The sequence below is a fragment of the Andrena cerasifolii genome, chromosome 12, assembly GCF_050908995.1.
Source record: "Andrena cerasifolii isolate SP2316 chromosome 12, iyAndCera1_principal, whole genome shotgun sequence".
Classification (NCBI taxonomy): Eukaryota; Metazoa; Arthropoda; class Insecta; order Hymenoptera; family Andrenidae; genus Andrena; species Andrena cerasifolii.
The window spans coordinates 3,754,623-3,771,817 of NC_135129.1; the positions used below are offsets into that span (position 1 = coordinate 3,754,623).

At 39.2% G+C, this 17,195-nt stretch overlaps 1 protein-coding gene across 1 annotated transcript; it reads left to right on the forward strand.

Annotated features, from left to right (window-relative positions):
* The first annotated feature begins 212 nt into the window (after positions 1-212).
* Positions 213-15,612, forward strand: Sans (SAM_USH1G_HARP domain-containing protein Sans). Its single transcript, XM_076823778.1, has 7 exons — positions 213-461; positions 4,685-4,828; positions 9,970-10,242; positions 10,352-10,625; positions 10,814-11,122; positions 12,691-12,892; positions 13,644-15,612. Exons 1-7 carry the CDS (start codon positions 439-441, stop codon positions 13,898-13,900), a joined length of 1,482 nt encoding a protein of 493 aa, XP_076679893.1. The 5' UTR covers positions 213-438; the 3' UTR covers positions 13,901-15,612.
* Positions 15,613-17,195: the final 1,583 nt, after the last annotated feature.

Below are 17,195 nucleotides of genomic sequence, written 5' to 3' on the forward strand. Positions count from 1 at the left end.
CGCGCGCTGCACAAGTGTGTCGATAGAGCAGAGGCAGGTTGCGTACGTACGCAACGGAACAGTGGACGCCAGGTGGCGGGTGGCATTCGTACGGGGCCACCAGTGCAGCGAGAGACGGCGGGAACGGGCGAAAGAGCGAGAGAGGGCTTACGGAATCAACGTAGGGAAGGAAGATAGCACGTGGCGAGGGGCTACAGGACACCGTGGTGTGGTACGTTCGCCTGTTTGAACAGTGCACCGCTGGACGCCATACTCGGCACGCGTGGTTCCTCCGCTCTTCTGCGGGCATGCACGTTCTCTGATCCTCGTGTTAGTTGCTGCACGAAGCTACCCTTATATAAGAAGTGCCAGGAGGCCCTGCCCCTCCCCTCACCCCGCGCGGTGGTCAGGGATGTTTTACCATCGGTAACGAAACTTCCGAAAGGGTCAAGGAACAGAATGACGTCCGAGCGGTTTCACAAGTGAGTTTCCTTTTACAAGCGACAGACTCGTTGTGCATACCTCTGAGTTTTCGTGCTCTTGTTTCCCTGCCATTGGTACGCGTTTTACGCCGCGCCGAGGTATCTATTATGACCGAGACAGGACCCAGGAAGCAGAGAAATGTCGCGGGGCCAGGTTCTTGTCTCTGGCCGGGATGGAAAAAATCACATGCCTGGTTAACCATGAGAACGAAGTATTCCACTCTGAAAACATGATCAAAGGTTAACATTCGACTCGGTACCAGACAGAAGGGAAACTTATCGTTTCGTAACGCATAAATACCACGATTTACGCTACTCTTTTTCCTTCTCAATTTTGCGCACCTACCGTTGCTGCGTATGGTAGTACGACAGAGTGGTATTTTACCAAACATTTGATCGCAGAAGATCGTTTAATCGGCCAGAGATAAGACAATTAGTTTAATGTGAATTCTTGATGCGAATTAACTGCTACGTTTAAGTAGCGAATTATGCATCGCGGTTGGGAAGTTCGTCGTAATTAATGTATCAGAGGTGTATCAATTAATTGAAGCGAGATATACATAAATGAAAAGTTTAAAAAGAAGTTGGAAGCATCCACTTAACTAGAACTTGGCAATAGCCAGGTACGTGTAATCGTGCTACCCGGTTGCTGCATGTATGAAACATCAACAGCGAGCGTGTGGAATTTATGCATGAGAACACCTTTGCTTTTATTCGATTCAGCAGCAAGATTTATCACTCAGCTCACTAGCACGGGGCATCAGGTGTACAGGGACATTTCTAAATATCATCTTTCCCTGGAGAAAAACAGTGTCGGTTAATTAAATGCGGCAATAATTCATTCGCTGGATATAAAGGTATTAATAAACATAGGCTCCCCGTTGAAAATAGCATCGTTTCTTAGGAATGAATGTCGATATATGCCTACGATCTACATAATCTCTCGATGCATAGAGTTCGGCGGGTTTCTTTATTGAAAATGCCATAGCACAGAACCACAAGTCTTCCTTCTCTTTCTCAACGAGAATCCTGAATTTATTGTTTCAATTTATCCGAAGCACGACGCAATGTCGGATATAGCCAGGTTTTGAATTGCCCTTCAGCAGGGAACGCACAAAGGCGACGTTTTATAATTTGTGAATTAATCCCAAAATAATTTCGGTGTTCGTTATAGCGAATTAAAATTATTTTTATTCTAAATCAAATAGCAGCATATAAATATGAAAGTGGATGATTATTTAATCTATTTATTTTAGAAATCTTCGCACTTATTCGACATACCTATATCTTGCTATGCATTAAGTTATTTATTAAGTAACAGTAATCATTATACAGCAACTAACAATACCATTTAAACATTGCGAAAGCATTTTGTTATTAATTCGAGGTTCAAACTGTAAACTCTATACGCTTCTGCGAAGGCAGTAATTGCGACTTTGCAGGCACGATAATAGAGAAACTTACTTCGTTTAACAACCGTGTTCTTTCGTCCCGCGGTACTTATACTTTCATTCAGGTGAATTCAATACGCGGAGCGTAGAGGTGTCAAGACGCGATCGCGGTAAATGATTTGTAACACGGGGAAAATTTTCATGCGAGGAACTCATTAAAAGCACGTACTTTCTCTAATAGCTTCGCTCTCATTAACGGCTCTCATTCTGATTAACCCCCCCCCCCCCCGGCGATTTCAATTTCGTCGAGCGTTTAGGAGTCTGTGAAGTCAATAAATATTTTAATATGCAGTCGTCGGAATACAATTCTGCATAGAGACATAAAGTAAACCTTGGACGTCGAATATTTCTGTGGGCACGCGAAACCTACTGTAATGATTCTTAATTAGGGAAAGACTAATTGAAACGACACGGTACCAAGTGTCACGGGCGGAGGTGTGCACTTCAATTTATAATTAGAACTAGGGAATTATCAGCGGCCGTGATTACTGGTAATGAAACATCAGGACGCCAACAAATATACATAAATATAACATACATACATATATGATGAAAAATATGAAAATCAGAATCGGTGTTTTAGAGAGTAATTATATTATAATAAATTGCATCTGTTCGTAGTAACTAACGAGCGTGTCGCGATGAATTGAATAGTTAATGATAAATGGCATGCAAGTAGACGTAAAGCAAGTACCTATCGAATGTTTGACGCAAACCAGGAATCCATCATTCAACATGTACGTTGAATAATACTTTCCTTAATCGATCAATCGTTTTTTCAAACACTTTATGTATCACTATGCATTATTATTCATGTTATTAATACCTACTGTATCATTTCTAATTTATTAATAATTGAAATTTATAATCACCATCCTTTTGAGCTAGCTATACAGGGTGAGTCAAATAAGACGGGCCACCTGAGTAACTTAACTTGATTTTTTTAAATGGAATCATACATTTTTGAACACCTACGATTATAGCTCTTCTCAAGGGCTTTTCAATGACCACAGTCGTTTAAGGCCATTCAGCTTTATTAACGGAATCAAACTGGATCAATTGAAAGTGTGAATAAAATTTTCCCAGACGCTTAAGACTGAAATAATTATCAAAGTCGACAACAAATGCAACAAATACATTATTTACACGGATTCCAAGAGCTTCAGCTCTAGCAGACGCCAATCTGAAAAACCAATTATCAAGCAAATTATGTATTCAGAAGTATATTTAAATTTTGTTAAACAGAAGAGCCACTGAACTTCCTTTACATATAGGAATCGAAGAGAACGAAAAAGCTGACAGAATTGCAAAAGAGGCTGCAAAGAGTGACCCAAATAATTGCCTCTTTTTGGTCCCACGAATTTGGAACTGTAATTTTATGCCAAACTATACCTTATGATGAGACATCACGCGAAAATTTCAAGTTGAGGTGACAAGTAGTTTCTGAGATATGGGAGGTGAAAAATTGAAAATTCGTTAACGCGTCAGCACATACGCATCGACGTACGGACTTTTATGTCAGTCCGTGAATTTAAACAATTATTTCCAGGGGTTTTGCTGACAACGAATTTGAACTTAGATTTTCAAATTTCACGAAAATAAAAATAAAAATCATGAAATATAAATGACTGTGTAGTCGTTGCTTCTTTTAATATCGTCCACCATATTGAATCAGCCATTGCGAGTTTTGCTGACTGCTAACAATGAATTTGAACTTAGATTTTCAGAGGAGAAGTAGACTTTCGATCCAGTCGAAACCTGCTGGAACGACAGCACTGTACTGGAATGAACACACTGTTTACATTACCGTAAACTGGGGTGACTTTGCCCGCGCCGGGGTGATATTGCCCACTTTTCGGAGAAACTTTATTTTATTTTATTGTGAAGTAATAAGAACATATTGTGTTTTGTAATCGATAGCAATAATTTCTCCAAGGTCAAACGAAAAAAACAATAGCGAATTTAATCGTATGGTAATTTTTCAGTCAGAGTAAAAAAAGGGGGAAAAGTCACCCCGGTGGGCAAAGTCACCCGAGTTTACGGAATTTCATTTTCAATCCAGTGCTGGACTGGATCACTGGACTGGACTAATGTAAACCCAGCTTAATTCTCTATATAGTGTAAATGCTTTGCAACCCAAATATGTAATCGTCGTGCGGAGGTAACTGATCGCTAATGACTCTATTGTTAGTGCGATCACTTTAAAATGAACTCATTAAAAAAAAAATATTCCGTTTCTGAAGCATTCACAATGAATTTTCATTTCACACCCTTTCTACGTCCGTGACCTTGAGTGGCCCTGAATGACTATGGTCATTGAAAAGCCCTTGAGAAGAGCTCTAATCGTAGGTGTTCAAAAATATATGATTCCATTTCGAAAAATCAATTTGACCTTCAAACCTCCGAAGCACCTCCACCCAAGAAAAATTTTTGTCCACCACGTAATGGGCCACTCGGAACCAAACAACTTTTGTCTGAAACATTTCTTCCTATCACAAAAACTGTAGAAGTTATTCAGGTGATCCGTTTTAATTGACTCACCCTGTATATTAATGCCCCTTGGCCGACAAGTCTGGAAACAGTTGTGTTGAAAAGCGAAGAAGAATTATTAAAATTTTGCACAGTACAATATTCCAATCGAGGTATTAAAAATTCGAGATTAATGTTTCTGAAAAAGTTACTAAGTGTTGCAAATATTAAATCGTAAAATACCTTAAAGCAGTTGTATATAGTCGCCAATTATTCGTGAATAATCCTCCTTTTTTTCTATAGAGCTGCACGCGACGGCGCCTTGGACATCTTAAAAGAAACAACAAAAAAGGATTGTAACGCACGGGATGACGGAGGAATGACCCCAACATTATGGGCAGCCTTTGAAGGTCATATAGATGCTCTGAGACTGCTCGTCGCCAAAGGGTATGCTCGCGAAGCTATTCACTTACGAACACGTTCGAGAAATATCGGGAGAGCTAACGTTCTGCGTGTCCTACGCATTAACGTCCACCTTGATATTGCAAAATAATTTTACCGCGCACCAATTTCAGTATCAACGATGCACAACTTTGCATCAGCTTACCATGTTCCCAGCAATGATCGACGAAAACTAATAACCTTGTAGACACAAAGACGCTACATGTATCGCGTGCAATCGACAAATTCACATTTTTGTTATTCCCGGTTAGATTCGTGTACCTAAATTGCGTGCCAAAATGGCAGCAGTTTTTCGCGGGAAAGTGTAGTGCACTGCGCATGCGCAGAATATATCCTAATAACGTCCCACAGTTTTACACGAGTATAATTCTATTTCGCGAATAAAATGATTAAAAATACACGAATTTCTTCATTTTTACGACGAGTGCTTAATTTTAAACAAAATTTTGAATTTCCTTGGTAACGGAAGAACAGCATTGATAATAGTTATTTATTTATATATATTGCTGTTATAAGATATATATATATATATATATATGTATATGTATATTCAATGCTGTTCTTCCGTTACCAAGGAAATTATATATATATTCAAATTCAATATATATATATATGCCTGAAATTTGAATTCCATCGATCACTTATAACAGACAATATTCACTTTATGGAATCTGAACTACAGCTTCTCTTTTTTTCCGAATAGCTAATGCTGGTTGGAACGAATTTGACACATTAATATAGGTTATTTGATACCGAGAAGTTTCGTTAAATTCAACAGCCATATAAAATCGTCAAAAACGTCGTTTACGAGAGTATCTATCGAGGAGGTTAGCTCCTTTGCAGAATTTTTATAAAGGGACTGAGAAGAGGTCGTGTTTCTTTGAAAGTAACAATTTTTACGAGTAACTTAAAACGTTCATGCGTACCTCGGGTTAACCTTGAAGGCGAACATGTAAATTAAGCACGAGGTCGTCGTGGCTAGTGAACACGAAAGTTTCGACAATGCTTCGTGCAAATGACATCCACGGAACGTCGAAAAAATTGCAGCCGACGATGCAATGCTGATTGCTTTCGCACTTGAAAAGATCGCTTATAACGCGTTGCACGTGGCCACCATTTCCCTTTCCCGGTAATGCACGCGCGTACGTACACGAAAGTCTCGTGTTTAAGCGATGACAGATGTGCGAAGCCGGAAATAAACGCTATAATCTGGCATCTATCGACCCCACGAACGGAAATAGCGGCCAAGCGAGGACCGATGGAAAACAATCGAATGCGAATGGAACAAAACGCGAGGGTTCGGGGAACGGAACGAAATGGGACGGAATCGGGAACAAGGAATTGCAACTCGTATGTACAGTATGTACATACACGTACAATCTTGTTCAGCAAATCTACAATATCGACATTTCGTAAAAAGGATTTCCTTACCGACTGATAATTACGATAACCACACTTTCGCCGAGTTTATGCCATTTATATGGCGAGGTATAGGCGAAAATAACATAATTTGACAATTCTTCTATCAAACGTAACGAGTATGTAATCAATTCCTTACTATTCAAACTCCGTAGTACCAGAATACTGGATAATAATCGAGACAGAGACTACTTGAATCAAGTGAGTACTAATGCTTCACGAAAGTATGAATTAATTTCATTTAGTGTTACTTAAACATGTACCGTGTAAACTGTAAATAAATATTCATAGAACGATTAGTTTTAAACGATTATGAACAACCATTAAATTTTCTGAAAACAATAGTCACGCCTTCGTGATCGAAACTGTGTAATCGATTTTACCTACATCGAACGCTTATTTGAAATGATAAAGTGATCTTATATTGTACATGGAATACCTTTTATTTTAAACGCAATAGAATGCTCTGCAATTTTACGAAAAGATTTATACATAAAATATATCTAATGTCGATTTATGAAAGGAACGTTTTATTTTATAAAAGCAATTAACGTTAGCTTCTTAATTTATTTACGAAACTATGCGAAGTATCATAAAATAAAAAAACAAACAATAAACGTCGAATTTTGCTAAAAAAGTATGCGAAATTCATATCGAAAAATGGAGCGAAAAGTAGTAGCAGGGTTCCTTCTAATGTATAATTTATTTTTGCAGTTTCTACAATGACGAGTGGGTTATACACAGCTTATGAAGTACTTAAAAACTGTTCAGAACAAGGAAACGGAGATATTTAAAATGATTATTTCTTTATGAAACCGTGAAAAATCTTTGAGAGTCATTTAAATGTTTTCAGTTACAGAAAATTCGCGTACCATTTTTTTTAAAATTAGAGATAACATATAATATAAAATAACATCGCATTCACAACACGTAAAATATAGACCTTGGTCATTACCAAATCACATTTAAATTTTTTTTCAGGCAATTATTATGACACGCGAAAGGAAAGAGTCTTTATTTAAAAAATGGCAATCGATCTTAAAACATACTAACCGTGTTCACGCTCGGAATTCTTCTGCCTACGCACTCGACCTTTGGAAATACACAGATTCACTTTGAATGAATAACGTGAAATTATACATGAAATTTTTCGAAACCTGTCTGGAGTGACAAGTTGTGTCGGAATCACCCTGTGCTCGCGTCTTGTTTCAATGGATCACTTATGGTCCGTGAAGAGGGAGATAAAAGCCGAAAGACCGCACGTGCTCTATTGTGAATAAGATCAGGTGTCGTTCGATTGGCTTCGGTGCGGTCGACGAGCGATGGAAATTCGATATAAGACCTGCTATCCTTCCGGAACTTTGTTCCGCTCGTGTGTCATCGCGTGACAGGATACGGGGCTATAGGGCCCATTTATTCCCGGCCCTCGTTCCCGAGGAATAAGTCCCTTCGTGCAAGAATATTAACCTTCAGTAATCGTAATTCTGCGATTTCGAAGTATCGCCCAAGAAATTATATAATTAGAAATTAAACTGTAATATATTAAGCAGAAAGTATTTTTGTGTTTGTTCAAAAATTTAATCCAGATGAATTTTCACCAAAAAAATAAATAAATCATTTTTTTTTGTTATAAAATTAGAATCTAAATTTCGGGCGAAGCCGAGTAGTGAAGCTAGTTTTTCGATAAAAGAAACTGTAATTGAATCGTCCACTATTATCATTTCGAACTTCATATTGTAATGGCCAAACGCGTATTTTATGAATACCTACTGAAGTTTAGGAACTGTAGAATTGGAAATTTTTAAAATTTAAAATTTTTAAATTAGTGGATGGTTTATGAAAAGATAGAGCTCTCTGTGTAATTCGCGATAACCGCGTTCAGATTGGAATAGAAACGAACTTATTGTTGCTTACAAATTGATACTAAATAATTAGTACATAATCTATATGTACCATAATTAGATTTAGAGGAAGTAGAAGTTGTATGACAGAGCAGGAATTTATATCTTGATCCACGATTCTGAGAGGGAAAGTTAGGATGACATAATGAAAATACTGAATAACATTCAGTGGCGCACTCAGGATTTAATCTTGAGGGGAGCCGAGTTGAACGGATACAAATATTTTAAATGTAAATTCAATAAAATTAATTAGGTGATTATAAAAATTTATTTACAGAATCAAATGCAGGTTTCTTTTGTTTTTACAAAGCTCTTGAATTACTTCAGTCGTCATTACATTAATCTACTTTTTCCTTTTTCTTTGGAGGGTGCCAGCCCCCCCCCCCCCTGGGTGGGCCGCTGATAACATTTAGTTTAAGGGGTCTCCCTAGTTTTACGCTCTGAAAATAAGGCAAATTTAGGGGAATTTTTGAAAAGAAAAGTATTGAGAATTATAATTCCACACTTTGTAGGTTTGTTAATTGACATTTGAAGAATGTGCTCAAATTTTTTCTTGCGATAATAATAATTTTGTTCAGGCTACAGTGGCAGCACTAAGAGGGGTTTAAAAAAAAATTGTTGCTGGCGAGCGCAATTTTTTTCTTAATATATACGTCTGAGTGTAGTTATCGTATGAACTAGAATGAATAAAATATATTGAAAACACACAAAAATGGTACCGTTTCAAGCGAAAGTTCCCATTTTTTGGGGAAGAATTTATTAGTTTTCTGTGCTGCAAAACTCGATTTTTGCAGTTAATAAACGCACAAAGTTTGGAATTACAGTACTCTATACTTTTCTTTCAAAAAATTCTAGGAGATTAAGGGTGGCGACCCTTAAAGCAGACTATATAACTAAATTAATAAGCGAAGGGTAAGAGGAAAAAACAGGGAATGCCACAAAACAGCTTTATCGGGAAAATTATGTTCTAATACTTTAATCCACCAGTAAAGAAACGAGGTTCAGTGAATTTATCTGCATTCTTCAGAACCTGAAGCTTATACCCTAATTAGGCATCAGAAAAAAAGTAACTAAGAAAATACTTGTTTTACATTATTTGAATATTTCTTCAAGTTCGAACAGAGCAGCATGCTCAAAGAAAATAATTAATTTCCACTTCTATTATTATCAAAACAAGGAAAGCCACTTATTTGATTAATTATCAGATATTTGTGTTTCTCACTTAGCCTTAGGATCGCTAATTTTTTTTAAGGCCACAGGGTCTTCACAGTTTGCTTTTCAAATAAGCAGGAGTTCCTTGTATGCTCCACTAGGAAGTACGAACTCTCTTCTTTTCTATTACTGTCTCCTCTTTTTTTTAATGATAATGAAGGTACTCCAATAACCATTGTAGATGGTTCGATAAAAACTGCCACGTAATATTCGCATTTCCTTCACTCACTGAATATGTAATAGTCATCTCTTAACAAATTGTTCTCGCAGGAAAAATCTCCATTCCCTTATCATAATTTCTTGTTTTACCTCTTGTTTTTTCCCGGTGCAGACTGAACATTTTCTGTTTTTAACCAGGGCATTAGAACTTTATAATCCTTTGTGATTCGACAGTTCTGCAGTCCGAGTTGCCACCAACAAAATACATATGCCATAAATCGCAAAATCATGAAAACTAAACATTCCCCATTTCCCTCCTCGCTCTTCAAGTGCGTTATAATCGGACAATAGAATTTTAGCATATCAGTATCGCATGCATCGAGCAGGGAATGGCAGACGGTAGAGTCATGCATTTTTGAACGATTCTCTTCGCAGGGGTGACCCCGACAAAACCGATTATTTCGGCAACACAGCCCTTCACCTGGCTGCGGCAAGGGGTCACGACTATTGCGTGAAGTTCCTGGTTAAATTCGGCTGTAACATTTGGTCCTTAGACATCGATAGGCACTCTGCCAGGGACCTGGCCGCAATAAACGGGCGGGAGGTGATCCTGCAATTTCTAGATCTCGCTCAGGCGAATCAGGAACTGAACAATCGCAAGAAAAGCCGGATACTTCGGGAGAAGGCTGAGAAGGATGCGGAGAAAAGGTATCTGTGATAGTTGAAGGAATTAAAGCAGAAAGTTAAGGAATACAACGTTTATTATCGCTTGTTAAATCGTGGCACGGCACTGCGCCCTGTCGGCTCTGTGAAACAGGTTGAAGGAGTACATGAAGAAGCAGAAAATGGCAGAAGTTAAGGCTGAAAAGGAACAAAAGAAGCTGTCGAGGGATCGAACGCAATTGGACCTGGCCACGGTAAACGAAACCGGCATTCTACCTCACAAACCCAGTATATTGACCTTCAAAGGTCGCGTGAAGCCTTCGCCGACGTTCAGTGATATCGTCGGCACCACCGCCAAGAAGCACGGTAGCGCGGTCGGCAGGAAAGCCCTGGCGAAAAAGACGGTCGACGACTTCAAGGTTGTGGAGGTAAAGCAGACATTTAAAATCGCGCTTTCCTCGGCGCCCATTGTACGCGGCCGACTACAACTCGGCGGGGAATATATATTTCGGATGCATTAATTAAAGCCGCCGTTCCCTTCTTTAAATACAATAATGATCAGCATAGAATCAGCGAAGAGGACGGTGCACCTTCATAGTCCCGCTTGCGCTTCTAGATCGAGGTGAATGGGAAAAAGTCGATTCGCAGCCTCACCGGCCTTAGAAGGGATTCCGAAGTGATGTACGTAGGCACTTACGAAAGCCAAGTTCAGCAGATAGGAAGGAGAGGGAGGATCTCGGACGTTTGGGGCACTTTGAGCAAGGCGCAGAGCACACCTGACCTATTGGGCGACCGCAGCTTTGACGAGGACGCAGAGCAAGACGATGGGGAAGACATAAATGGCATAAGAGATACCACCTTCTTGCAAGAACCCGCGAGCATATTCAATCGACCTGGATTTGGCTCGGTGGCATTTAGGAGAGCGGTAAGCTCGCGCGAATGGATCGTGTGGACCTCTGTGAAAATTGCCGGCGAGGTCTTGTTTATTAAAATCCTCATAAATACGAATATGCAGTGGCGGATTTAACAGGGCGGCTGATGAGCAGTTGCCGCCTAGGCCCCTGCACAGAAGGCCCCGGCAGGGCCCCGTGACCAAAACAATTGTGATTAGATATAGGTATTCAAACACTATATTTTGTTTGTGTACTACTATACTTGACCCGTTTTTAGTAAAGTACCTCTTCATTTTCCCGAAAAATGGGTCCCTGTAAAGAAGGCCCCCAGGGCCCTATCTTCAAAAGAAAGTTATGATTTTAAGCAACACTATTTTGTTTCTGTGCTACTACACTTGACCTGTTTTTAATAAAGTACCTCTTCATTTTCCCGAAAAATGGGTCCCTGTAAAGAAGGCCCCCAGGGCCCTATCTTCAAAAGAAAGTTATGATTTTAAGCAATACTATTTTGTTTCTGTGCTACTACACTTGACCCGTTTTTAGTAAACTACCTCTTCATTTTCCCGAAAAATGGGTCCCTGTAAAGAAGGCCCCCCTAGGGCCCTATCTTCAGAAGAAAGTTATGATTTTAACCAACACTATTTTGTTTCTGTACTACTACACTTGACCCGTTTTTAGTAAACTACCTCTTCATTTTCCCGAAAAAATGGGCCCCTGCATAGATGGCCCCCCTAGGGCCCTATCTTCAAAAGAAAGTTATGATTTTAACCAGCACTATTTTGTTTCTGTACTACTACACTTGACCCGTTTTTAGTAAACTACCTCTTCATTTTCCCGAAAATATGGGCCCCTGCAAAGAAGGCCCCCCAAGGTCCTATCTTAAAAAAAAAGTTATGATTTTAACCAACACTATTTTGTTTCTGTACTACTACACTTGACCCGTTTTTAGTAAACTACCTCTTCATTTTCCCGAAAAAATGGGCCCCTGCAAAGAAGGCCCCCCTAGGGCCCTATCTTCAAAAAAAGTTATGATTTTAACCAACACTATTTTGTTTCTGTACTACTACACTTGACCCGTTTTTAGTAAACTACCTCTTCATTTTCCCGAAAAAATGGGCCCCTCAGAACGTTTGCCACCTGGGCCTTTTTTCTTAAATCCGCCACTGCGAATATGTCCTCGGAAACACTTGCTTTAAAAGAAGCAACGTCTACACAGCGTCTCTGCTCTATTTTCGTGATTATTCTAGCATCACGACACTTAGTAGAGTCGTAATGTATGCATAGCTGTGAACGTACATAAACGTTCCGCACGGTCACCGCTGGCACCAATAATTACTTCGTAGAAATCGTTGCAATCTTGATCGAACTGATAACGATATTGTACCTTTTCACCGAAGGAATGGTAGGCGCGTCGGAATAATTATGTATATACGTGTATGAACATCTCATCGGGGATAACGCAGGATTAAAAATGGCAAGATCGTTAAATTTTTATTAAATCTACCCTATTGCAACCCTAAAGCGTTGATCTGTTACTTGGATTTTTATGTCTGAAGCACAAGGATTTAAAATTTAGAGGGCTAGTGTTTTCTAATTTTAGATAACAACTACCTTCGATAATGTGCCAGTCTCGCAAGTGGAGGCACATCACCAAAACGGCAACTCTTGCGGTAACGGATCTGTAAATGGGTCTATAAATGGTCATAGAGCCAGTTCGAACGGGCATAACGAAGAAATCAGCATAGGGAGCGCGGGTAGCTTAGCTCGCAGGCAAAGCATGTGGGACGATGATTTTCTTTCAGGTAAGAAACATTTTCATTGTTTCGCGAGACCTTTTGTTTAAGGGCTCATTCCTGTAATCACGCCGCAAAATTCGGCAACATGCAGGTGTTTTTTCTCAGTCAATACAATGAATAACAATTGCAAACTTTTTTCATTCATTAAGCTACTTATAACGTCTACGGAACAATTGTTTAAATATACTTTTAATTGTGTTTTTTCAATGTGATTTCAGCTCACAGACTCATCTGAAACAAGAAAACCAAACTGATCCTTAATCATTGAGTACCGCTATCGCAGGTGCCAAAATCTAACAAAATTGCGCGCATTCAAACTTCAAGTAGAAATTGGAAAATTTCGAGACTTGAAATTTGTATGCGCGCAATTTTGTTAAATTTTGACTTACGTGGCTAATTCTGGCACCTGCGATAGCGGTACTCATAATGATCAAGAATCAGTTTGGTTTTTTGTTTCAGATGAGTCTGTGAGCTGAAATCACTCCCGCCAAGGAGGGATTTATTTTCACAGGCGTGATTTTTGCGTTCAGATAACATTGAAAAAACACAATTAAAAGTGTATTTAACAAATTGTTCCTTAGACATTATGAGTATCTTAATAAATGAAAAAAAGTTTGACATTGTTATTCGTTGTATTCACTGAGAAAAAAAACCAGAATGCTGCCGAATTTTGCGGCTTGATTACAGGAATGACCCTTTAACAGCTTTGTCAAGCTTCGGTTAAAATTTTATATGGAAGTGTAACTTATCATTGCAGAAGAAGAAGAAGAAGAGGAAACCGATGAGGAGTGGACACCGTTGCAAAGATTCTTAGTTGCCAACAACCTTTCGTCCATACACCCGGTTTTGGAATCGGAACAGATTGACCTGGAGGCTTTAATGCTGCTCACCGAAGCTGACATTGGGGCCCTCAAGCTTCCGCTCGGGCCCAAAAGGAAGTTGATGAACGCGATAGCGAACCGAAAAAGGGCATTGGATGCACCGGAAAACGTGATCAAGGATAGTAGACTGTAAAATTGTAGTATTACAACAAAGGGAGACAATATCTTGCCTAATTAACTGCCCAAGTGCCTAATGAAACGAAAGCAAATTTCCATACAAAAGTAGATTGTATATTGTATAAAAAAAAAAGCTACAGGAATGTCTGTTCCGATTGCGAGTTCGCATCAAAGCCCACGGTATAAAAAAACAATGATTTCCGGGCGGGTAAATATGTGGAGGAAATTCCTCCAACTAAATGGAGTGATAAGTGCAACGTGATTACGCCAGGAATCAATTACTTGTGGCAATCATATTGCTCGCAGTAAAAAAAAATGTATAACGCTGTTTGCCATTTATTTTGTGAATTTTTAACTAAGAGACTGGATGGAGGTCTGCTTCCACGAAACAAGTGTCTTTAATCGTCGCCATAAGAATGCAAATCGTTGATGCGATAAACGGAAGACCTGCTGCAATGATAACCGGCTGATCGCGTAAAGCCTCGATTAGCCTTGATACTTGTTCTATGCATGGTGCCTTAAACTAGTAGAATGTACTTGGTTAAGTCGACGGATGTAAATGAAAGTGTATAAATGCTTAACAGAGTGCATGTTTATAAAAGATCCCTTAAGTAATATAAGGAGAAAGAATTGAAGCTTTTGTTATCGTTAGTATGTTATGTAAGTACAATGGACCTTATACAAACTGTACAAATCGAATGCGTAAAATAGAATATGTAAATACGGTAATTAGTGCGTAATGCATTCTACATACACTTATAAAGTATCACGTCGTTAACAATGTACCCCCTAACGTGCATAAATACAAGAAGTAGACAGTAGCGGTATAGTGACATTTTCATCCTTGTAATTTTATTTGTAAATGATTATCTTACAAACAAGAGACGCAAAAATATAGAAGCTTCTTATGTTCGCAAAAAAATAACAGCACCATTTCTCGTCGCGCCGCGAACATAAACATTTCTTCGTGCCGTGTCGCGGCTCTTCTGTGTTCGTGCAAGTAAAGAGTGCGAGACGGTACCGCTTGCCAACGCGCAAGTGTACACCGCGCGCTTTGCGATTAATGTGCATCAGAACGAAAGACAGGCTCGTAGAAAATTCCTAGGTGCTCCGTGCTCGCGGCACGTACGTACGCGCGTTTCTACGCACCTGACACGACCAACTGTACGAACTACACGTTACTGTGAAAAAGATATGATACACAAGTGATTTCCTCGCGATCTCTCACCTACGAAGGCTGTATGATTAATCGATTAATGGATAATAAATATCTCGCGTCCGTTCGAATCATCCCGATCGTTATTCTAGACGACTATCAATTCATTAATATAAAAACGGATTGTTAATCTGCATTTTATTATTAATCGATTAATTCCAGAGCCCTATAAATCTACGTTCCCTATTTCTATACGAATACACAACAGTCGGTTTTGTATAATGGCAACTTTTTATCATTGGATACTCCTTTTGGCAGCAAGTACGAATTACGCATCTCTTAAAAAACAGACGGAAGTCATTGATTCACAACAGAATTAATTCTAACGTAAAGTCTAAGCTCCTTGTGAAAGACATGATATTCACATTCTTTCCTATCGCTTTACAATCTCAAAACTTTCACTTACAAAAAGCATTAATTTCATAGAATTTTCAGTTATAAATAATGAAGGAAAATTTGAACAAAACAATTTACTCTCTAAACCATGCGCAACGCTGTATTGCGTTAGCTGTATTAAATAAAATAAAAAATAAAAAATACTTCGTTTCTGTGTGAGACACGGCACAGATTACCAACAAGATTAACTCCCCATGAGAAAGGGAAAGCTCTTTATGTACGTGGGAAAACTCTGTTTGCTGACCTCGAAGTGTCGTCTAACGTGCATGGTTGGTCTTGCATTATGCAATGTAGGAAAATGCCAATTGTACCGACAAGATCATGCGAGTATTCGGACCAGCGACACGTTATCAATCCAATGCGGGCAAACATTAGCTGTTTGCATTGCGACCAAGAGCAGAGCTTACGATTATAAATCTGAGAACGTCTCTCTATTGATAAGACAAAAACAAAAACGACAGTGGTCTGTACAAAATGACTCGATGCTACGTCACCGAGTATCTTTCTTTTTCTTCTTATCAATAAAGTATCCCTAAGTATGGCATCTTCAGCATATTACTTTCTTCTATGTATGTCCTTTTCTTTTATTAGTTAAAGAGTTACCTTTGTACGGAAGATTCGCCAAGTAACGTAAGCCAAACAGTACACAAGCGCAACGAAAGAGAGAAACCGTTTTCTCGGCGACAGTCGAAGAAAACCCGGCGCAGATGTCTGAGGGAGCTGAATTCTCTCGCGTACAAAGATACCCCTCGGTATTGTAATTTACATTTCGTTGGAATGGAACTTTTAGAACTTTCAGAAACATGACCCTGCGTTACCTAACTGGTCAGGAAAATAGAGTCAGATAGTGTCCTTGGAGTTTTATTAACTGCCGATCATACGATAAATATTATTAAAGCTATCGCATAGTTGTCAATATTAATAATGATAATAATATTAGCAATACCCCTAAGGCTATCGTTTATCGTTATCAATTATAAACGTACGCTATATTTACAACTGAACAACAATTTTTGCTCGTCTACGGAACGGTGCTCAAACAATGTCGAAGAAAAGAAAACGAGTAGAAAGCGAGTTTGGGCTTCTAAGTGACTTCCGAAGAACGAATGTAAAGGAAATTCGCGACGTTCGCTGCGGGGAATTGAATTTTAATCGTGTAAATAAATTTACCGACACTTCGAATTCGATAAAACTGTCTGGAATTTCCTGCGATCGACGGTCTTCAAAATTCAAATAGAAGCAGTACGGGGCGCAACGCCTAGAAATAATATACATTTACAGTGACCTTAAAAACGGAGCGACAAATCAGTCCAGTACAGGTCTTTGAACGTAATGCTCCTTATAAAATATGCACGTACATGTAGTAGACATACACACACGCACGCACACGCGACCACACACGCATACAGGCACAACGTAGTGCATATATGCGTGTGTGTATGTATATAGCAGAGCTGCCGTGTCTCCCCGACAATGGCTACATCGAAGACAGAAAGCTCACTTATTGATTAGGTCCGTATTAGCAGTCGTGGAAAAGTAGATCCCCTTTGCATTGCAATGCCTTCGTGCAGACGTTGCCCGAGACATGTTTAAACACGAGTGTTCAGCCCTCTGCTCCCTGACATACACGTTACAGAAAAAGAAAACAAATGAACCTCACGCTATTTAAACCTTTCGACGCTACCGAATTGACATCGGA